The sequence below is a fragment of the Coturnix japonica genome, chromosome 7 (assembly GCF_001577835.2).
Source record: "Coturnix japonica isolate 7356 chromosome 7, Coturnix japonica 2.1, whole genome shotgun sequence".
Classification (NCBI taxonomy): domain Eukaryota; kingdom Metazoa; phylum Chordata; class Aves; order Galliformes; family Phasianidae; genus Coturnix; species Coturnix japonica.
In genome coordinates this window covers 10432529-10452692 of record NC_029522.1, presented here as the reverse complement: position 1 = coordinate 10452692, position 20164 = coordinate 10432529, and the positions used below count along the sequence as shown (strand labels likewise).

The window sequence follows — 20164 nt, the reverse complement described above, 5'->3', positions numbered from 1 at the left end:
TAGAAAGCCTTTGGGAAAGAGCTGTACTACCCTGGAAACACAAATATATTTTGCTTTGTAAAGATATAAAGACCATGGACAGAGTAAACTCACATCTTGGCTTCTGAAGATGAATAAAGCATCCTACTAATATGAACAACACCGTGAAGTTAAGCTGCTCATATGCTCAGTAGAATAAATACTTTAATCTAAAGCAGGTTTAATTTTCCATTCAATTTTCAAGTAAGGATATTCCAAGCCAAGCTCTAAATAAAGTTACTAACTTTTATGAAGTATTTTGGAGCTTTGGATCCGAAAACACGAAATGTTTCATTTTAAATATGTAAAGCATATTGAAAGCAAATGAAAAAGAAATATAAAACATAACACACACTAGACAGAGCTGGACTTCATTATCACTCATACATCACTCAACCAGCTTCCCCCAGCTAAGATGTAAAGGCCCATCAGTTTAGCCAATGCAGCACATTCATTTCTTAGAGGTAACCTGAAGAGAACAGTGCCCTGAATGCTCTGCAACCTTCCTCCAGAACACAGGGACAGATGCACCAGGATGGACCAGCAGCCCAAGCAGCCAATGTCCTCCACCTTGCAGGCTGGTTAATAACAAAACCCAGGGAAAAGCAATAGCAGCAAACGCACGGTGACATTCTTCTGGTTTCCTAGTATAAAGAGACCAGAAATACCTTAAACCTCAAGTTGTACCTTTGCGTTTCAAAGAAACCCTCAGTCTACTTCTGTTTGGTGGCTCTGTCTAAGCACTGCTCTAACCCAGGGAAACCAGGGGCATGTGTACTGCCCCAGAATTAACTCTGTGCTGTAGCCATTCAGGCTTCATGAGTCTCACTTCTGTGCAATTCCAAACTAAAAGATGATTTCTTTTTCTTTTTTCTGTCCTAAAGCAATATATTTCTACAGATTCTTAAAAGCATATACATAGTTAATTTGCTTTATAGCTAGACAAGCATTACTAACAGATTCCTCAAATAAGACAGTTCCTGTGTATGGATTTGTCATGAATTAGTAAATAATACACATCTCTTCCTAAGTGTTATACACAACAATTTCAAATACAACACACCAGCAACACACATTTACCAGGAAGCCCAGAAGGGATGTGTAGGAGCTTAAGGTCAGTGCAGGACTGAGGAACAGCAGCAGCACCGCTCAGACAGCCCCAGGCTGCTCCCAGCCCAGCACTTCAAACCCTGCAGGACTGCTTCCCTTATTCCACCTGCCACACAGGGAGTGCTCTGCTTCAAATAAAGCAATATCTATGGTCACTGCTGGCCTTAGTTCAACTCCACAAAGAGAGTAAACAGCCACACACTGCAGCACACACAGATAAGCACAACTCCATCAGCAAAGCATCAAGGACAGTCTCACAGATGGGAATTTTAAGAGAGACAACATAATGCACTGCAGTCCAGCCTATAGCATTGCAACCAACAAATCAGTGCCAGAGGCAAACGTGTTGGTAGCTCAGGGGTTTCTTGGTAATGTGAAGGTGGTGAGACACTGGAACAGGCTGCTCAGGGAGGCCGTGGATGCCCCCTCCCTGGGAGCACTGAAGGCCAGACTAGATGGGGCTGTGAGCAACCTGGTCTAAGCGGAATTGTCCCTGCTTGCAGCAGCATGGTTGGAACCAGGTGATCTTAAGGACCCCTTCCAACCCAGACATTCTATGACTCTATGAAAGGCAGATCTCAGCTGCTCGAGCCTTTCCTCCATGTAACACCACAGACACACCTGCCCCAAGGACAGGACTCCAGGTGCTCTCAGCAGCGGGTGCTGCTCTGCCCCTGGATGTGAGGCCCGGAGAAGTGGCACATCCTGCAGCCCCACATCTACTTTCATCACTGAGACAACAGCGTGGTTGTCAGTCTTAGAAGAAAGCTGAAGTATTACAAAAACAAGATAAGAACTCACAGTGACAGCAAGCACATTGGATTACACTGATGTATGGGAATCCCCTCAGACACCTCCGTGTGTTCCAGTGCCAACAAGAAAAAGGACAAAAAGCTGGACCGTACAAGCCAGTGCCTACAGCACCCTGACAGCTATATTGCATGTCCAGCACTCAGCTTCAACCTTCGGCAGGAAGGATGCACTGCTGGAGGCCCTGCTGCTCCAGGACTGCAATTATACAATAACACAGAGGTCTTACGAAGAAACTCACACGGACCCCGGCAGCGCACGCAGCGGGAGCCCCTCGCCTCCTCCCGTGGGGCCGCGCCCCCTTCCCACCCGCGTCCCCGCTCACCGCCGCCTCCTTACATCGAGAGGCGCACGGAGGCAGCACGTTGGCAGCCCCGAGGCGCCCGTTCCGCCGGGGCTGTGCCCTGGGCCGGTCACACCGCGCCCCTCCCCGCCCGCCGCCCCGCTCCCCGCCCGCCCCACCTCGCCGGGGCTCCCGCCGGCGCCGCCATGGAGGCCGCCCCTCGGCGCACGCGCGGTGCCCGTTGTGGGGCGGTGCTCCGTGAGGGCGCGCGGGCTGCTGGGCGCGGTGCGGGCAGCATGGCGCAGCTCACGGCCAGGTTCAGAACCGACAACGCCAGGTGAGGGAGTCGGGACGGGGAGGGAGGGCTGCGGAACGGGCCCATGTGGGACCGCTAACGGCGCCCGGTGCTGTACCCGCAGGTACGCCGTAGAGGATGTGCCCTTCTCTGTGCCCGCGGCCTCCGAGACCGCCGACCTCAGCCAGCTCATCAACAAGCTGCTGGCGGCGCGTGGCGGTAGGTGCGGGGGGCAGGGCCCGGCGCTCAATGTGCTGCTCTGCGTGCTGCACCGAGCCCGGCCTGAACGGGAACGGTCTGTGCTTTGTTTCAGCGGAACACAAGTATGTCGAGTTCGACTTCCTCATCCAGGGCCAGTTCCTGCGGGTGCCGCTGGTCACGCACATGGAGATGGAGAATATCTCCACGGTGAGGCCTCTCCCCGAGCACAGCCGGGGCTATTCTGCTTTTATGACTAACCCAGGAGTCAGCACGAGTTTAAACTCATTCTGAACGGCAAAATAACTACAGAGTGCAAGACCGGTAGCTCTGGGCAATGGAACACCATTTTCTAATCTCTTGTCTCTGTACCATGCTTTAAATTCATCATTCACAAGCATTAAGACCCCTGCAACAGTAGAAACATTGAGGGCAAAGGGGAAAGTTAGCATCACCTCTAGAAAGCCATGCCCTGTGGGTTATGTTTTAGACACCGGTGTTAAATGGTAGATACAGAAGAATAACAATTATAGCTTTTGCTATTAACCATAATTTGCTACAGCTATGGAAAGCAACATCGCTTACCTGATGACTGTAGTTCCACTAATCCAGACTGCACGATGCCAAGATCTCTGCCCCAAAACTTGTATACATGCACCACGCTAAAGTTAGGTATGACTGTCAGGAAGAAAAATAAAAGCATGTTAAATCAATATTTTGTTTGTGAGCTCAGGAAGAAGTGGTGGAAATAGAGTATGTGGAGAAATACATGGCCCCGCAGCCCGAGGAGTGCATCTTCCACGATGACTGGATCAGCTCTGTTCAAGCCACTGAAGAATGGTACCACACCAAACCAGTTCTAAGATTTTTCTTTCTTTCTCCTGACGTATGCACAGGACTCCATGGTGTTAAATGGAGCACTATTCTGTCTGCTAAACTGTTTATTTCCCTCCTTGCTCTGTTTTTGACTTGATTTTTGTTTTTAACCTAGCAAGTCTGTCAGCTCCTTGCTTTTGTAAGCTCTTTATAGTTTTAACACCCCAGAACTTGTTCTGAAGTCAGATAAAAAGACAAATATTTTAGCATAGGACTTACTAGAAATGAGTAATACAAATGCTGATTACCATCTCTGAATGAAAGCTAGATTTATGTATCCATTTTAAACCTTAAATCCTTTTGACTTCAAATGTGATAGGTGTACAGCAGCAAATACAACTGCATGGCTTTGTGCAGAGCTTTTCTTTAAAACACATAATTGTCCTTAAGTACTGTATTTTAAAATTAATTTTCCAATCAACGAGCCCACTAATATACTCATAATATGGTTTGAAAATGCTCCAAGATCCACCCATTAACACACAGTGAACAATAACATTTTGTACATCATTTAAAAGGTAATTTAAGTCCCACCTCCCAGAATATGCAGCTCTATTACTGCTATTCTTTCTCCTGTAATCATAGCTTTGCACCTGTGGGCTTTAACAAAGCCACTTCATGTAACCAGATACTATGTCCATATTCTTCTGAATTTCTGGTTTCATGGAAACATTGTTAGCATCAAAGATTACAATGTTACATTCCGTGTCTTGCAGGATACTAACTGGCTGCTACGATCAGACAGCTCGAATCTGGTCTTTGGAAGGAAAATCCATCATGACAATACCTGGGCATACAGAAGTAGTGAAGGATGTGGCGTGGGTGAAGCAAGGTCAGTATATATATTATAAGAGTTCAATTTACAGGGAGAGAAATGTCAGCATTCTTCAGTCAAGAGCACATAGTAATCACAGAATGATTGGTTAAGGTCCAACTGCCCTACACAAGCAGCAGCACCTAAAACAGGTTGTCCATATCCATGTCCAGAAGCCAAGATATTAAATTATGTTAACCTCTGTCAGTTATTAATTTTTTTTATACCAAGTAATGGTGCTATTAAGACAGGCCATGAACAGTAATGAACGTAGTGGTTTAACGTGCACATTATCTATCACCCTTCCAGACTTATTTGTATTCGTTTTACTTGCAGGGTAACATGATGTGAAACAAAATGTATTTACATCATGTTACTAGAAGACAGGCTTTCTGTCTACTATTAAACTCTACTTATAGGAATTGTTCTAGTTAAGAGAACATGCCTTCTTTCTTCCTCAGATAGTTTATCCTGCCTGTTAATCAGTGCATCTATGGACCAAACCATCCTCCTCTGGGAGTGGAATGTGGAGAAGAACAAAGTGAAAGCCCTCCACTGCTGCAGAGGACATGCTGGGAGCGTAGACTCCGTGGCAGTTGATTGCACAAGGACTAAAGTGAGTGACTCTTTGAAGAAAATCTTCGGATTTTGGGATACTAGCAACCTGTAACTGCAAAGAAACCATTTTTTCCTGTCTAGCGATAGTCATCATATTATTGTGACTGACATGGATGGATTTCCATTCCTATTAGAAGTGATGGTTAGTGAAAAATATCTAGGAGTTCTACGTGAACACTAGGTCTTCTTTTAAATAAAGCAGTACACTTCAGTACCACAAAAAGCTGAAGGTGACTATAAATAGCACAAGCTTGTGCTGCTTTTGATTTCTGAGAGTGAAGTTGAATGTTTACTTTTAAGGAAACCTTGCATTTTACACATAAGAATATGGGTTATAATCAGCTATTTTCAAATTCTGCCTAAATTACAACAGTAATTTTGGATCAGAAAAAGTATTTCTAGAACAACAGTCAGAAAAAGCTGATGGTGGAAGATGTACTTTCCCTTTATGCAGGACTTGAGCACTTAAAAGCACTCATACCAAAGGTAGAGTCAAGACGAGAGAGGCAACTCTATCAGACAGCTTAAAAAATAAATTACTGGTGATAGGAAAGGAGATATTTTGTGGATACTCTTCCTATGAAGGTAGAAAAATGAGTCATTTGATCTGTGCCTTTTTTTTGTCCCATTTGAGGAGCTGTGCTTGGTGTGGCATGCAACTTCTAACAGGTACAACTGTTAACAAAACATTTCTGTTTGTTCAGTTCTGCAGTGGATCCTGGGATAAGATGCTAAAGATTTGGTCTGCAGGTAAGCTGAGATTCTTGGCCATGTTCAGAACTGTGCTTGTGATAACCAGAATGATGGATACCTGAATACCTTTCTCTTTAAGAAAATTTGATATTTACTAATAAAAGCAAGTTACAGACATGTTGTTCTGGTTTAGGAGTATTTACGTGGGTACTATTTCTGAAGGAAAGACTGTGATTACCACACACGGGAATTTCTGTTGGGATTTTCCATCAGAAAGGATGGTCTTAAAATTCTGTTGGAATATCAGAAACCTCTAGATCAAGTCTGGCTGTTTTCTATCATAGTCCCTACAGATGAAGAGGATGAAATGGAAGAAGCAGCTAACAGACCACGGAAGAAGCAGAAAACTGAACAGCTGGGACTAACAAGGGTAAGATGAAATCCAGGCTTATGGAAGATTTTGAACTGCAGCCATAGAATATAATTTCTCTTTGTTAATAGTGACTATACGAGAAAAAAAATCTTTGATGATACGTGTGAGGTAGCTCAGGCACTGAAAGGTAGATGTGTGAATTATGCTCAATCTAATCTCATTTTTACATCCTAGACCCCCCTGGCAACCCTCTCTGGCCACACAGAAGCCATTTCTTCTGTGCTGTGGTCAGATGCTGAAGAAATTTGCAGTGCATCGTGGGACCACACCATTAAGTTCTGGGATGCTGAGACTGGGGGTCTCAAATCAACCTTGGTGAGATTGCTGTGCTTTCTACATTCAGCTGATGTCCAGCTTAAACAAAAATAACTGTGCAAAACCAACCAGTAGCTCTTCTTTTAGGGGTTTTCTGTTCTTTTGTTGTTTTTTCTTTGGCAGACAGGAAACAAAGTATTTAATTCCATTTCTTACTCACCACTGTGTCGACGTCTAGCATCCGGGAGTACTGACAGACACATTAGACTGTGGGATCCTCGCAGCAAAGGTGAGGTGATAAACATGCATGTTCATGAGGGTATTTTCCCAAAAGCATCTCAAAACTTGCTTTCTCACGCTGCTGCTAGAAATAAGCCATTTGGGAGCTTGTATTAAATAGAGACAATTCTTCTAACATCTGTAACTCAGTGCAAGACTACTTCCATTTCTCATCAATTTGGAAAACTAATTCAGCTTATTTTCACTCTTTTAAAAGGCAAACAAAAAACCCTAATAACATATATCCAACTGTGTAGTTGCAAACCTGAACTGTTTTAATTCACTTTATTTAAGGACACATTCCCTCTGTTTAAGCTGCCATGCTCAAGTTGGTGGGACAATAATTTAAGCAAAATAGCAGTCACTTTGCTACACTGTTGTGGTGCCTTCTTACACAGGACTGCTAATCACTTAGAACTGAGGATTTATTACATAGACACTTTTACTTATTTGGCTTTCATAAATCCAGCCAAGATTTCAACTTTATTATTAACAAATAAGAGGATAATACAAGCTTTTTTTTTCCTTTTTTTTTTGTCCAGGAATGTTTGAAAAGAGAGTTCAGAGAAATACTTTTTTTTAAATTCCTTTTACCAGAACTAGTGTGACTTTCTTTTTTTTTGTGTGTGCATTCACTTTGATATCTGAGATAACAATTGCAGAATATTGGGGGCAGACACTTACCTCAAACACAGATGTGTTACTGGCTGAATTTTGTATGCATCTTAAAAGGGCCAGTTACAGTTGACATTGGCTAAAAGTAGCTTTCTTTTTTTCCTGTCCAGATGGCTCCTTGGTTCTCCTGTCTCTGACTTCTCACACAGGCTGGGTGACATCTGTGAAGTGGTCACCCACCCATGAACATCAGCTGATCTCTGGTTCTCTGGACAACATAGTGAAGCTGTGGGACACAAGAAGGTAAATAAACACATGTTCCATGCTCATCAGAGGCATGTAAGCTTACAGTGTCAATTTGCCTAGTGAAATCACAAAATCAGTGTTAAGAAATTCACTGGAAACTCCTGTGGTGATTATGGAAATCTGCTAGGATTCAGGAGTCAGGCACATAATGATGAAAAATATCTGTAATCTATTTGAGGACCTGTGGCTTAATCATGAGAGCTTTGTGGTGTTCCAACACAGGACATCAGTGATACTAGAGAACAGTATTGACTGAGAAACACAAGGCAGGAGCCCTAATGTTGCTACTGGGATTAAGAATAACAGGTCTGCTACACATTCCTCCACTACAGGGAACAAAATGTGCTACTTCTAAAGAACAACTGTAATATAATGACACTTCACCTGCTTTTGCACTTTCCATACAAGCTTCAAAGAATGAAATGGTCTGCATTCAGGAAACGGAAATGTATTTTTCTGGGGAAAAAAAAAATACAGTAAAACAGCATCCACATGGAAGAAAAACCTTAATAAGCCTTAATTAACCTTCTGTCTCAAAGTAGTTTTCAAGCAGGTGAAAAAAATTGCTGCTTTTCTCTTTGGGGATGTAAGAGAGTTTAAAACCGAAACAATCAGCTACGGAGAATGGAATGGAAAAGTCACACACAGTGGATATCCATACATTGTTAAATAGTTTAACTGCTCACATAATTTCAAACACATGACTGTATATACCCTTGTTTTACCAGTTGCAAAGCTCCTCTGTATGATTTGGCTGCTCATGAAGATAAAGTATTGTGTGTGGACTGGACAGAAGCAGGGGTAAGAATCTGAAGAACAAGTTACTTTGTTTAAGCATTGTGGCTAGGAAATGGGCTAAAAGCAGTACTGCTTATGGTACACTTAATGGCAGAAGAGAGGAAGAAGTATGTTTTAGTTGTTGCTTTCATCGATTTTGGGTAAAAAAGGTGTTACTGTTATTGCACTGCAGTGCTTTTCTGTGCAACTGTGAAAGGAGGTAGGATGGGAGTTTAAGCTCTGTAGCACTAAGCAGGCATGATACTCACCTTCCACAAGGGAAGTGAGAACAACAGCACATCTCACTGAGAAAATGTGTTCCAAGGTACCATTTACTGCCACAGAGACTAAAGCAGCAGCAAGAATTGAGACATTAGGCAGAGCAGCGCAAGTAGTAGGGGGGAAATTTGTCATCTTGTACAGCAAGCTGTTCTGCTACTGTAATGATGCAAAAAAGTTTTTATTCTTTTATGCTAAGGTTAAAAACTCTCAATGTGGCTCCTGTTAGAAAACAATAAAAGGCAGGAAAAGCTTTAGAAGTTTTCCACAAAAACTTCTAATTTTGAGAGGAGAGTCAGAGACAGAACTGCTCCCCATGCTTGGATTCTGAGTTTTCATCATGCATTAACAGTTCATTCGTTAAAATTTCTGTTCACATCTTAAAGGAGAGAAAAATGAGAATTTTTAACATTTGTTAGGGAATTCTGCATAGTTCTGACACTGACTACAATTTTCTTTCTCTGTCATCAGCTGCTACTGAGTGGAGGTGCAGACAACAAACTGTATTGCTACAGATACCCAGCCACAGCCTCTGATGTTGGAGCATGAAGGTCAACAGATAGAAGACTTTGTTTTAATGTTGAATTTTGCAGCAGTCACTCTCTGTTAACATCCATACACACCCAGCATATGAACAAAGACTTGCAGTTCAGAGAGCAGTTGTTCCTTTTGTACTGGTAACCTGTATCTGTACTTATAAGAGCAGAAAAACAGCCAGCAGCTTCACACGTGCTTACCATGAAACAGCAGAGGGTGTTTCTTCCCATTTTGAAGATTTTATATTTAAATCTTTCAAGTGGCTATTTGAATAGCCCTCCTATTAACAGTAAGCTGATATTGACACTTAAAGAAAAATTTCTGGACTAAATTATTTTTATTTGCATTCACCTGTGTTCCCTTTAAAAGAAAATAAAGCTTTTATCTAAGTTCATTGTTTCAGTGCCTCACTTGAAATAAAAACCAGACTTTCAGCAGGGTCAGTGGCAGTTCTTAAGATTAGTTCCCTCACTGAGGAACCCAGTCTACATTTTAGGATAAGACTTAACACGCTTGCAGTGTGTGTGTAGATGGCTGAAAAAAATCTGAACTAGCTTTACTATGCAGTTATTGTAGAACAGACAAAACAAATTAATTTCAGTTAATTTTTGGTATGAAATGCATAAAAAAATGAAAATCAATACCTCAGTTGAACAAAGTCAGCCATATGTCTATAACTAACTTGTGTCTAAACTACTATCAATGTGGTTTAATATCTGAGCCTGTAACACACTCTGAGAATGATGCGGTATTTTCTAATGTCTAAAATCTGCATCAGAATGGCAGAACTGCTTCTTACACTCTGTGCATGGGCAGAACGCTGTCTTACAGACAACATTTCAAGGATAAATAGGGCAAATGCAACTGTTACTAGAAATAAATTTTTGAAGACGATTAAGCAACAAACCCATTTGAAAAAACTAGGATGTGAAACTTAGTATTCCATTTTAAAGTGCCTTTTCAATGTTAAATTTGGGAGTGTGCAAGTTAGGATTACTTTAGAAAAATAATAGCTCTTTGTGGAGAACAGTGCAGACTGGCCAAAGTCCAGGAGATATGTAGATTCTGCTCATACTCATGAATCTTTTAATATTAAATTCCACTTAATTAACAGTGTAGTAACTTCCTTCAGTGCATTAGGATGAAGCTGGCACAGGATCTACTGCCTGACTACGCAACTCATGACCATATGGCCAAATTAGATACTTGTTAGTGAAGGCTACCCTGAAAATTTCACAATTTTCCATTTACAAAAACAAAGTATTACTTCTCCCTTCCTTCCTCCCTTTCAACATAAAAATCCTACCATAAAACTATTTTTGAAGTAATTGGCCCTGATACATTAGAAAATGTCATGATTTCATCTGGGAAAAATCATCAAGTCCCTATAAAAAAAAATTAATGGAAAAACCTCACAACACAGCTCAGTACTACATTATTTAATCATCAGCCAAATAAATAAATAAATAAAATCCTAGAATTAATTGATTCCATTGATCCTCTGCTAAACTGAAAAACAATTCAATTTTCATCTTTTGTAAATAAGATCACTCAAGTCATCTGTCCTACTTAGAAATGGAGCTCTAAGTCAAATTGCTTATTTCTTGGAGTTAGCCTAAGCAGAAACTCTAAAGAGTCAAAACTAAATTTTACATTATAAAATGGGTTTAGTTTTGCATATTTCTTTAGCTGATCTCACAGCTTGAACACTTCAGATACAAAACTGCAGCCTGACACCACTTTTTGCTTAACCTTTGTTTAAGTGCGTTTTCTTGGCCAATGCATGAGGCTGCTAGTTATGCAAATGACAAGGACACTCCATGCAAGTTGGTTTTTTTGCTAGAAATTAAAAACAAAACAAGTACTGATAATATGGTGCTGCTGGACTTCAAAGAAACAGTGAAGACAGCTTAAAAATACAGGTTTGTCAAATTTCTGCAGCCATCTTGTCTGGAGATAATTATTTTAGCATTTGGGAATTTTAAATACTTAAAAACAAATAGTGTTTTTTGTTTTTTTTCCCAACAAAGATCGCTTACCAGCTTTCTGGATAACTTTTCTAACCTGCTGCCATATTTGACAGCATACCTACATTGGAAACACAATTCTTTTGACACAGCTTCAATTTCCTTTTTCTAATCCAGGGAACCACCAGGCTCTTGCCCCCTCATCAGCTCACACCATCAGCACCTCTCCCTCCACTCATACAGAAAATGCACTGAGCAAAGATATGCACCTCTCTTTCAACTTTGTCTTTAGCTACTAGTGGTGGTGAGGGTTTTCCTTAATAGAAATAGTCCTGTTTGAAGTTTCAGTCTGTTTTGTGCAGGCTGATAAATTCCCAGTATAAACTGCATACTTTGCTGGATTTCAGCACACGTTAGGAGACAATCTTATATACTTAAAATGGTTTCTAGAATTTAAACAGAAATATTTCAGAGCTGGGAAGGAATAGCACATGTAGATAAAAGAATACAGTACATATTCACATTTAGTAGGATTAAAAATTGTTTACCTGTAAGTTTTTGCTAAGTACACTTTGAGAACGCAAAGCCATAGCAGGTTGTCCTGTCCACATTTACACCTCTGTTAGATAGCTTCATTAACTGGATAACTGAAGAGAAATGCTAAACATCCAGTTCTAAGAAGGAAAGCTAGAAACTACCCTTGATTTCTGTCCAAATATCCAGGTCATCGGAATGGTAATGCTACTGGTTGAGCACAGCGGCCAGCCTAAGGTTCAGCTTTGCTGGCAGCTGACTCCTGCTTGGCCAGTTCACATGAGAGAAGCAGACACACATGCAAAGAGCTCTGTAGACATGGTTAGGTAGCAACAGGTTATGTACAGTAGCTTATGTTACAATTCACATGCCAAAAAAAAAAACCAACAAAAAAACAAAACAAACCAGTCAAGTTAGAACTATCATTTGTGTTTCATGGAAACATTTGGCACAGAACTCAAATTAGGGAGAAAATCTGGATTAAAATGAATTGTCATGAAAACCTATTAATACTGTCTTATAAATTGTGAGAACACACAAATGCACAGTGTTTCTGTTGCCAATAAGAAACTGGAAATCTGATTCAGAAAAGGCAGCTGCCCAATCTGCACGAGTCTTACCAAGCCATCCAAATCTGTGGAATATGAAATAAGCATATCTTGGACCATAAATACACAAACTTCTCCAACAGATAAATTATTCATATTCTGAACTTCCAAATGTCAGCCTTGCATATCTTTGCAATTTATGCCATTAGGCAACTAATAGCCCATGACCAGCTCATGGCACATTGTCTCAGAGCATCTCACTATGAGTTCAAATAGTTCTAAAAATCAAACTCAGAAATAAGCACCATGGGACTGCTACTGAGACATTCAGCACGTAAAATAAACACTGAAGTTTCTTTGAATGTTTGGAAGAACATCTTAATATGAATTAACATGTGGCAAAAAACATATGGAAAAATATAATATGCCTATTTTAATCACAGAACACTCCATTAATCTAAGTCACTGATCCAAAAAGCCCTTTCTCATTGTGCTGTCATATAGAACTGATAAATGTAACACACAGGACTTCTGATCTTCAGTCAGAACACAGTCACATTGAACTACATGCAATTGACAGTTGAGATCACTTGGAGGATCACTGGGGGAATGCCCACTAACTTAACTGCTCTCCTTTAGCTGTATTGCCTAATCACTTATCCCAGCTGTCAAAAAGCACTGCAGTTCATTACTTAAACACACACTCATCCCATGGATTTCTGCATGCAATGCAAAAGACCAACTGGTGGTCAGCAAAACGCAGCAGAAATAGTGGAAACTGAAGCAAGCTCACCAAAGAATGAAGATGAATATATGGCATCATCTGACACAAATTTGAATGATAAATTGGAGGTAAACACAAGCATCTGTAAGTTGTGTCCGTAGGAATTTAAATGTACAATATGAACATATGGGAATGGAATCATATTTTCTGTCACAAGCTAATAATTACTTTCAACTGTGCAGTCTCCATTTTTTGTTATTTAAAAAGCCAAAACACAGTTGGATTTCGGGTTTATAATTATATAACTACATATATATAATCATAAAATTAAATAACATCATTTTATAACATCAAAGAGATGTTATTCTTTACTCTTACTGGTGTCATTGCCCTACCTGTGCATTGATCTCTGCATACACTTAGCATCTGGTGCTACAGTGTACCAGATTCAAGTTTACCACATTAACCAAAATATTACAATTAAGTTTTTGCCAGAGAGAGCAACAACTTACGTGATGGGGCTTACTTAAGGGCTGAGGGCTCTACTCTCTTTTTAAAACACATGCAGCACTGAGGGCTACAGGGTGACATAAATACCTCAGTTTGTGTGATTTGAAGTCTGAAGGCTCATTTCTCATCAACCAGTGGACGTGGACACCCAGGGGCATCTGCTGGAAATGTGTGCTTTGAACAAAAGCCTGGGATGTGCACCATACCTGCACCCTAGTGGGAAGAGTTATTCATACTCCGATGCACTCTGGATTCACAATAAACATCTGTTTCCTAATCTCCCTGGTAAAGTAAATATGGAAACTTTTCCTTTTTTAATTTTGAAAACACAAACTTCCACTACTCGCATCCTTTCTCTTCTTGGTTTTGCATCAACTTAAGCCTGAATCTTTAATGTCTCACATGAATTTGGGAACTGTTTATGGTAATAATTTAAAGAAATCAATCAACCTATATCTGATATTAATTTATGAGTACCACCAGGGACCAATATCTTTTGCGAGACCAGAGTGATCTTCAAATCCTCTATGGTCAATTTCATACAAATAATCTTATATTTCAGCAGATCTTGAATTATTAGTTCATTATTTTGGAGGAGTTCATTTGTACACACTGTGAGGTTTTGAAATTTGCTGACAGTAGGTTAATACTTGAAAGAAGGATAAAGCACAGCAGCTGATGTTACACAAAACACTTGTCTTGCATCAACATGCCAGTTCTTGGAGCACAATTCTTGGCTTTTAAAAGATTAAATAAAAGGACTTTGCCACTGGAACCAGTTTAAGAACACACCCCTCAATGGATGGTCTCTCTTGCCTCACAGAAAACTGCACTACAGTCAGCACTTATGTCCTGCAGTTAAAATACCACCAATTACATGGTTTTTGAGACCTAAGCAGCACAGATCAAAACAGATTCTGATTTAAGCTACAACACTGTAGTCCTAGAGAACAAGTTAAGACAGTGATGCTTAGCAAAACCAATGGGCTTCTGGATGCACAGAGGAGTAAATGTAATTTATAAAAATCAATTTCATCTTATATCATGATGCAGCTGAAAACTGAGAGTCAGTGCTAGCTTTAAAAAAATAAAAATAAAAAAATAATAAAAAAAAGAAAATGCTACATTTTAATAAAGGCTGTTTTGGAAAAATTTCAGCTTTGTTTTCATAGTAACTAAGCTTTGGAGTAGAATGGTGAAGGGGAAGAGATGATGATTTTCTCCCCTTCGAATGCAATCTATCCAAACAGGGGAAACAACAGACATGTAGTGCGAAAAACACTGCCCAAGATGCTGGCACCAAGGAGCTCAGCATGAGCTCTCCAAGGATGAGCATATAAAGGGACTACAATTTCCCTATTTCAGTTTTATTATCATCTAATCCAGAGTGTCTTGTTTAAATGAAACCACATTTAAATACTATTATTTTCTTTTTTGCAAGGATAGCAGTTTAGAACATATACATCATCCCACCACGCACCTGTATGAATCCTTTGGGTATCTATAACATTGTTTGCTAGCAGTAAACAGGATTATATGATAACAATTTCAGCTGATCAAATCATTATTGCTAAGAATGTAACACTATGTACATGATAGATTTGTTTTACGGAAAGAAAAATCTCTATTTCTAGTATTGTCTCAGCTTGCTGCAGCATGGTATAGCAACCAAAAAACATTTTCAGCTTCAGGATGTATGAATTTTCTTTCCTACCTTGGCAGATGCATTTAAAGCTAATCATTTTGCTTAGCTGGCTTGAGTATTGCTCTCAGCCCTTCCTACTGATCTTCTCTAATCATTATTTTTTTTTTAACCTTATGACACAGCATTCTGTAGGCCTGCTACTATAGAAAGGAAGAGACAAAAACACGCTTAGTCACTTGTTTGCTAGGTGATACATGATATGCTTCTTATCCTTAAACGAGAAAATGCAATACGGTATTAGGAGTAAATTATCGCAAGTACTGCAACATTCTGAAGCTTCCAAAAGCCTCCAGAAAAATGACTATTTTACAGAATTCCTGGAAATGCTACCTCTCCAGCAATGCCTTCTTAAGCCCCAGAGTGCAATTAAAAGCATTTAATTAGAACACCATCAACAAATACTGTACTTAATAATATGGCACAATACTTACATTCACCTCCCTTTGGAGCACATCTACATATCCCTTAGCATTTTATCCTGAAATGGTTCCATATGAAGTCTGACTTTGACATCTTTGACTTGTTTCTTAATTAGTTCCTCCCCCAACCTCACACACATCATTTATAATCACAAACATTGTCCAAACATGAAGGCTACTTATGAATTTTACCAGCCTGAATAACATGCTTGTTTTGCCACTGCCATTGGGTTCATGTTAAAAATAGTCAATATGTTGGAATTGTCACATATTTTATTTTCTGATTAGTTATTTTTATAGTCATACTGTAGGAAGAAAAAAAGCTGGAGCTTTTATTAATGTTTCCAGCCAACTGGACTGTAATTGAAGCTGGAAAAAGAGATGGATGTCAAGGAACCACTCTCTATCTCTAGATCAGCAAAGGTTTTCAGTTCTTCAGTTGCTTTGTTTTTTTTCTTTTTTTTTTCCTTTTCTTTTTTTTAAGTATTCCCTGTTTACATTATACACACACTACTGTTAATTCACTTGAAGGTATTCAGAAGACGTGTATATTTGGTGCAAAGGAACTTGGAGGGATACGTATCAGAAGCAATAGTTATCCCTAGAGAGAAAACCACTTTCCTAAGAGATGATATATGTAAAATAGGAGGTAATGGCAATCAAGTGACAACAGAGCTCAAAACCCTTCTGTCTTTCCCATCAGCTACTACTCTTCATGCCACATGCCTGGTCTATTGCCTTCCTACACATCCTTTTCCTGTTCAGAGTGGGTTTACATCCAACCCAAACAGAACATTAATATAAACCTATTCAGATATAAATCAAATGCAATACTTTATCCTGATATGCTCAGCACCTCACAAAGCCTTATGCAGGAGGGAGCACCCAGGGAACATAAGCAATATCTGTTGTGATACACAACATTTTCAGTCAGTAGACTGGAGAAAAGTTCAATTCTACTGCTGTGCAGACATGCACATTCCTTGCTATCAAAATCAGATCCTTCACCCACTTACCTATTCATATGGATTATATATTCACCCACATATATATTCATTATTACATTTTAATTCTATTTATACTTGGAACATTGAGAAATAATAAATAAAACAACCTGTATACGCTTCTACCACTCATGGTCCCAGAGTTTTACTTCACTTGGTCACATAGGAAGTTGAGAGAAAAATGGGCATTGACTGAGCTGGGTATTTCCAGTGTTTGAGTGCATGTTAGGCCATGAGTCTGCCAACAGTTTCTTGTCATTGCTGCAAATGAAGTACTGCAACTACGGAACATGCATTCCTCGTACTTCCACAATTTAGGACATAAAATTGATTTTCTTCTGTTCTATGAGCAAACTTCTTGCTCAGCACCTATCACTATAACAGATTCATAGCAATGCTGGTACATGGTTCTTGCCATGTGGTAGGAAGGGCAGCACATCAGAGTGCTGATAACAAACACTAAAGTTTTAGTTTTAACTATACCATACTCAATCAGTTCACTTCTTCCACGTTCTCCTAAAACATCCTGCTTTGTTAGGCTGTTAAACATACACACATATATATTTCCTTAGTCTTTTATCTTTACATTGGCCTTTGTCTCAACTTGGGCAGCAACAACCAACATATCAGCCCAAAAGCTCCATATATGATACCATACAGAGTGTGTGGAATAGAAAGAAGCATTGCTGTGGATGAAGGATAAAACCCAGGAGCTGTATCCTGACAATTGCAAGCAAATTAGGATCTCCAAAATGTAGATGTTCATTCATCTATACTGTCCACAGTTCACAAAGTACTGGTTGCCAAGAAGTACTTCTGCAGTTCACTTGAAATGAAAATAAAAGATGTCACCTTAGTATATTTTTAGTTACTGTTTGCTATTCTATCTCATCAGCAGGCTCAGCAAACAAAACAGAAAATAAGCAATCTCCTTAACACCCAAAGAACATTAATATATCGTTCCCTATCCTTGTTAATGAAGCATAAAAATGAGCTTATCACCACTAACAAGTCAAAATGTGGAAGAGGAAACATGTTAAACTTTGCTGCCCTGTTTTATGCCCAAAACACTCTCCTCTGGGACAACACTGATCACATTCAAGAGCATACAGAGTTAAAATTCTGCAGAAGAAAATGAATAAAAGTCAAAACTACAGGCCTACTGAGAGGACTCTGTACAAGATTACTGTTATTTCTCCAAATTATTTACATCTAGGAAGAAATCATTATCTGGTGTTTCTAGTTATTGTTTTTCCCCTCTCGGAGGTCGCTTTCTCTGGGACAGGAGCAATCACCTTATTTAACTTACATAAGAAAGTCTCATAGCAACAGAAAACGTCACAATCCCACAGATATCTAAGATGGTTTGAACTTCCAGATTCCATGATCAGAAACTGTTGCAGGCAGCATACTCTATAATAGAAGGCTGATCTTCTTTTGCTACTATGTGTTTCCATTTCCATGGGTTTAGATACAGATGCAAGGAGGGGCTACCAATAGGAGTTCAGGATGCAGAAGTGCTATCTGTCAGAAGGCGAACCAGCTTTAAGTCAGCAACAGTTACTTGTTGCCACATTCCCTGGCAATCTATCAGGGAAAGAGACAACCAACTACAGCACCAAGTCATTTCTGCTCACCTGCTTCCCCCAGTCTTCCATGACTAAGCATGGAACTTATGATGGTAGGTTCAGACCTGCCGCCTTAAGCAAGCTTCCTGATCTTTAAGTATCTGTCTTTCTTCTGGCACAACCACCCCATAACAACACTCACACACAGTTCAATTGTCCTTTTTGAAACAAGAAGAGCAAACATAGCTATTTAAATAGATTAGAAATTCTTTTGAAATTGAAAAACAAAATCTGAAGTGTTCTGAAAAACCTGGACTGAGCAGAGAAAAGACTGAGCCCTGTTCCTTGTTCTGCTCCAAGCAAGTAAAAAAAAATAGCATGCACATTCACCCCTGAATCTTCCAATGTTCCTTCCACATAAAACCACAAATTATCCGGACACAAGTACTGTATGCTTAGTACCGACACTCTGGCATATCATCATCTTCCTGCAAAAACATAACTAGCTGGGTTTTACTCTGAAAGTAACTCTCTTAGGTTACTTAGGAAAGTAACTGTCTTAGGTCCTCCGTATAGGTGGACAGCTACACTAAGAGGTGACAGCCCTGAAACCAGCTAACCAAGTGGCAGGGATAGAGAAAAGCAAGAAAACACTTTTGTTTTTATTCTTATTTCAATGGCAGCTGTCAGAAAGCTGCTCAGAAGTTTGGAATGTTGCAAACAGTCCCTTTGGAGCTGGATTAGATGGAGAAAGCCAAGAGCACTAAGCAGATCGCTGTGTAACCGTGGAGTAAAACTTAATGCACATTTAGAGATATAAAGATCTATACTGTCTGACATACAGAGCTCGCTGTCAGGCCATGCAAGGAAGCTCTGAACTGTTTTCTGGGTTTGTTTTGTTTGATTTCAACTCATAATCTGCTTTCACTAAGTAACTGTGTAAGACAGATACTGGTAAAACAACTCCAGAAATAAATCTGCCAGTCCTACTGGAGGGGAAGCTGCAATTTTTGCAAGCCAATATAAATAATGATTTTTCATTCTACTTGAAGTTCAGGAAAAATATCCACATTTGCCAAATAATAATAAAAAAGACTTGATGGGAACGGAAAAATGCTTTCATGCTGAAAGAGGATACTATAAACAATGGAGACTCCAAGTCAAAACTCTCATCATCCTTCTTAAAGGAACCTTCCAAGATTTGTGCAAGAATTGTATAACCTTTAGTAGCCTTAACATTACTGCAAATATTTTGTCATCTCACCTCTGTGTAATTATTTCTGTAAGAAATAGCAGTGCTACTGACTCACTCCATGCATACACATTTATTTGAGAATTTCTTCTGGCCTGCTGGATTTAATTTTCAGTTCTTTTAGCAGTGTTTCTTCAACTCAGGCCTATTTTTATTTCTGGAGTTATTCCTGAAGTTCAGAAGAGAGAAGTTCAAGGAAAAAACAATGTACAGATAAACAGGCTTGATGATTCTCAGCTTTTAAACACAGGAAAATGTAAGAAAAAAATAAAAAATAAAATAGGAAACCATAAAGGCTTGAAATACCTGCACTCAAATTACTTTTTGACATTTCTTGTTACTGCTTTTCAGAAGAGAGGGCCTTTTCAAGATCCTTTTTAGGGATGGAGCAATTTCTTTCTGTGAGATCAGACTCAGATTATACCCTAGGGTTAATGTACACAGCAACATGAGAGATACCATAGAAATCATCTCTCCTCACCTGCAGCCCAGATGGTTTGAACAACTCAACTGTTGCATGCGGAAACACATTAAGTAACATTTTCCACAGAGTGCTGCAGGAGAAGGGTGTTTCAGCCTGCTAGACTATGAGTCGCACCAGCTGAGAAGCCAGGATATGCTTTCAAGTGCCTTCCCAGTCAGCAGCACCTGCCTTAAACTGTCACAAAACAGCCAACTGTCCCCTGACAGGAGCACCTAATGTTAGGATGGATCCAACTTTAATTTAAAATGCCCCA

The 20164-nt window shown here is 39.8% G+C and overlaps 2 protein-coding genes across 5 annotated transcripts in view; one reads left to right on the top strand and one right to left on the bottom strand.

The window, feature by feature from the left end:
- CARF (calcium responsive transcription factor) overlaps window positions 1–3448 on the bottom strand; it is a 28235-nt gene extending 24787 nt beyond the window's left edge. For 2 of the 4 annotated variants that reach the window (XM_015868205.1, XM_032445650.1), the window contains exon 1: window positions 2401–2473. The gene's annotated coding sequence lies outside the window, so the exon portion shown is untranslated. Of the gene's footprint in view, window positions 1–1929; window positions 2210–2400; window positions 2474–3299 lie in introns of those variants that run through there. The other 2 variants (XM_032445649.1, XM_032445648.1) reach the window with 2 other exon arrangements.
- Window positions 2425–9590, top strand: WDR12 (WD repeat domain 12). Its single transcript, XM_015868206.1, has 13 exons — window positions 2425–2558; window positions 2641–2735; window positions 2830–2924; window positions 3448–3554; window positions 4307–4422; window positions 4866–5020; window positions 5727–5772; window positions 6060–6145; window positions 6323–6463; window positions 6587–6692; window positions 7468–7600; window positions 8332–8404; window positions 9131–9590. Exons 1-13 carry the CDS (start codon window positions 2428–2430, stop codon window positions 9206–9208), a joined length of 1362 nt encoding a protein of 453 aa, XP_015723692.1. The 5' UTR covers window positions 2425–2427; the 3' UTR covers window positions 9209–9590.
- The last annotated feature ends 10574 nt before the right edge of the window (window positions 9591–20164 follow it).

Bases quoted from the DNA above. Each gene is read 5' to 3' on its own strand.
- WDR12 (XM_015868206.1), top strand. From the start codon at position 2,428: ATGGAGGCCGCCCCTCGGCGCACGCGCGGTGCCCGTTGTGGGGCGGTG. The intron at 2,559-2,640 runs GTGAGGGAGTCG...CTGTACCCGCAG, and splicing joins TTCAGAACCGACAACGCCAG to GTACGCCGTAGAGGATGTGC. The intron at 6,464-6,586 runs GTGAGATTGCTG...TTTCTTTGGCAG, and splicing joins GGGGTCTCAAATCAACCTTG to ACAGGAAACAAAGTATTTAA.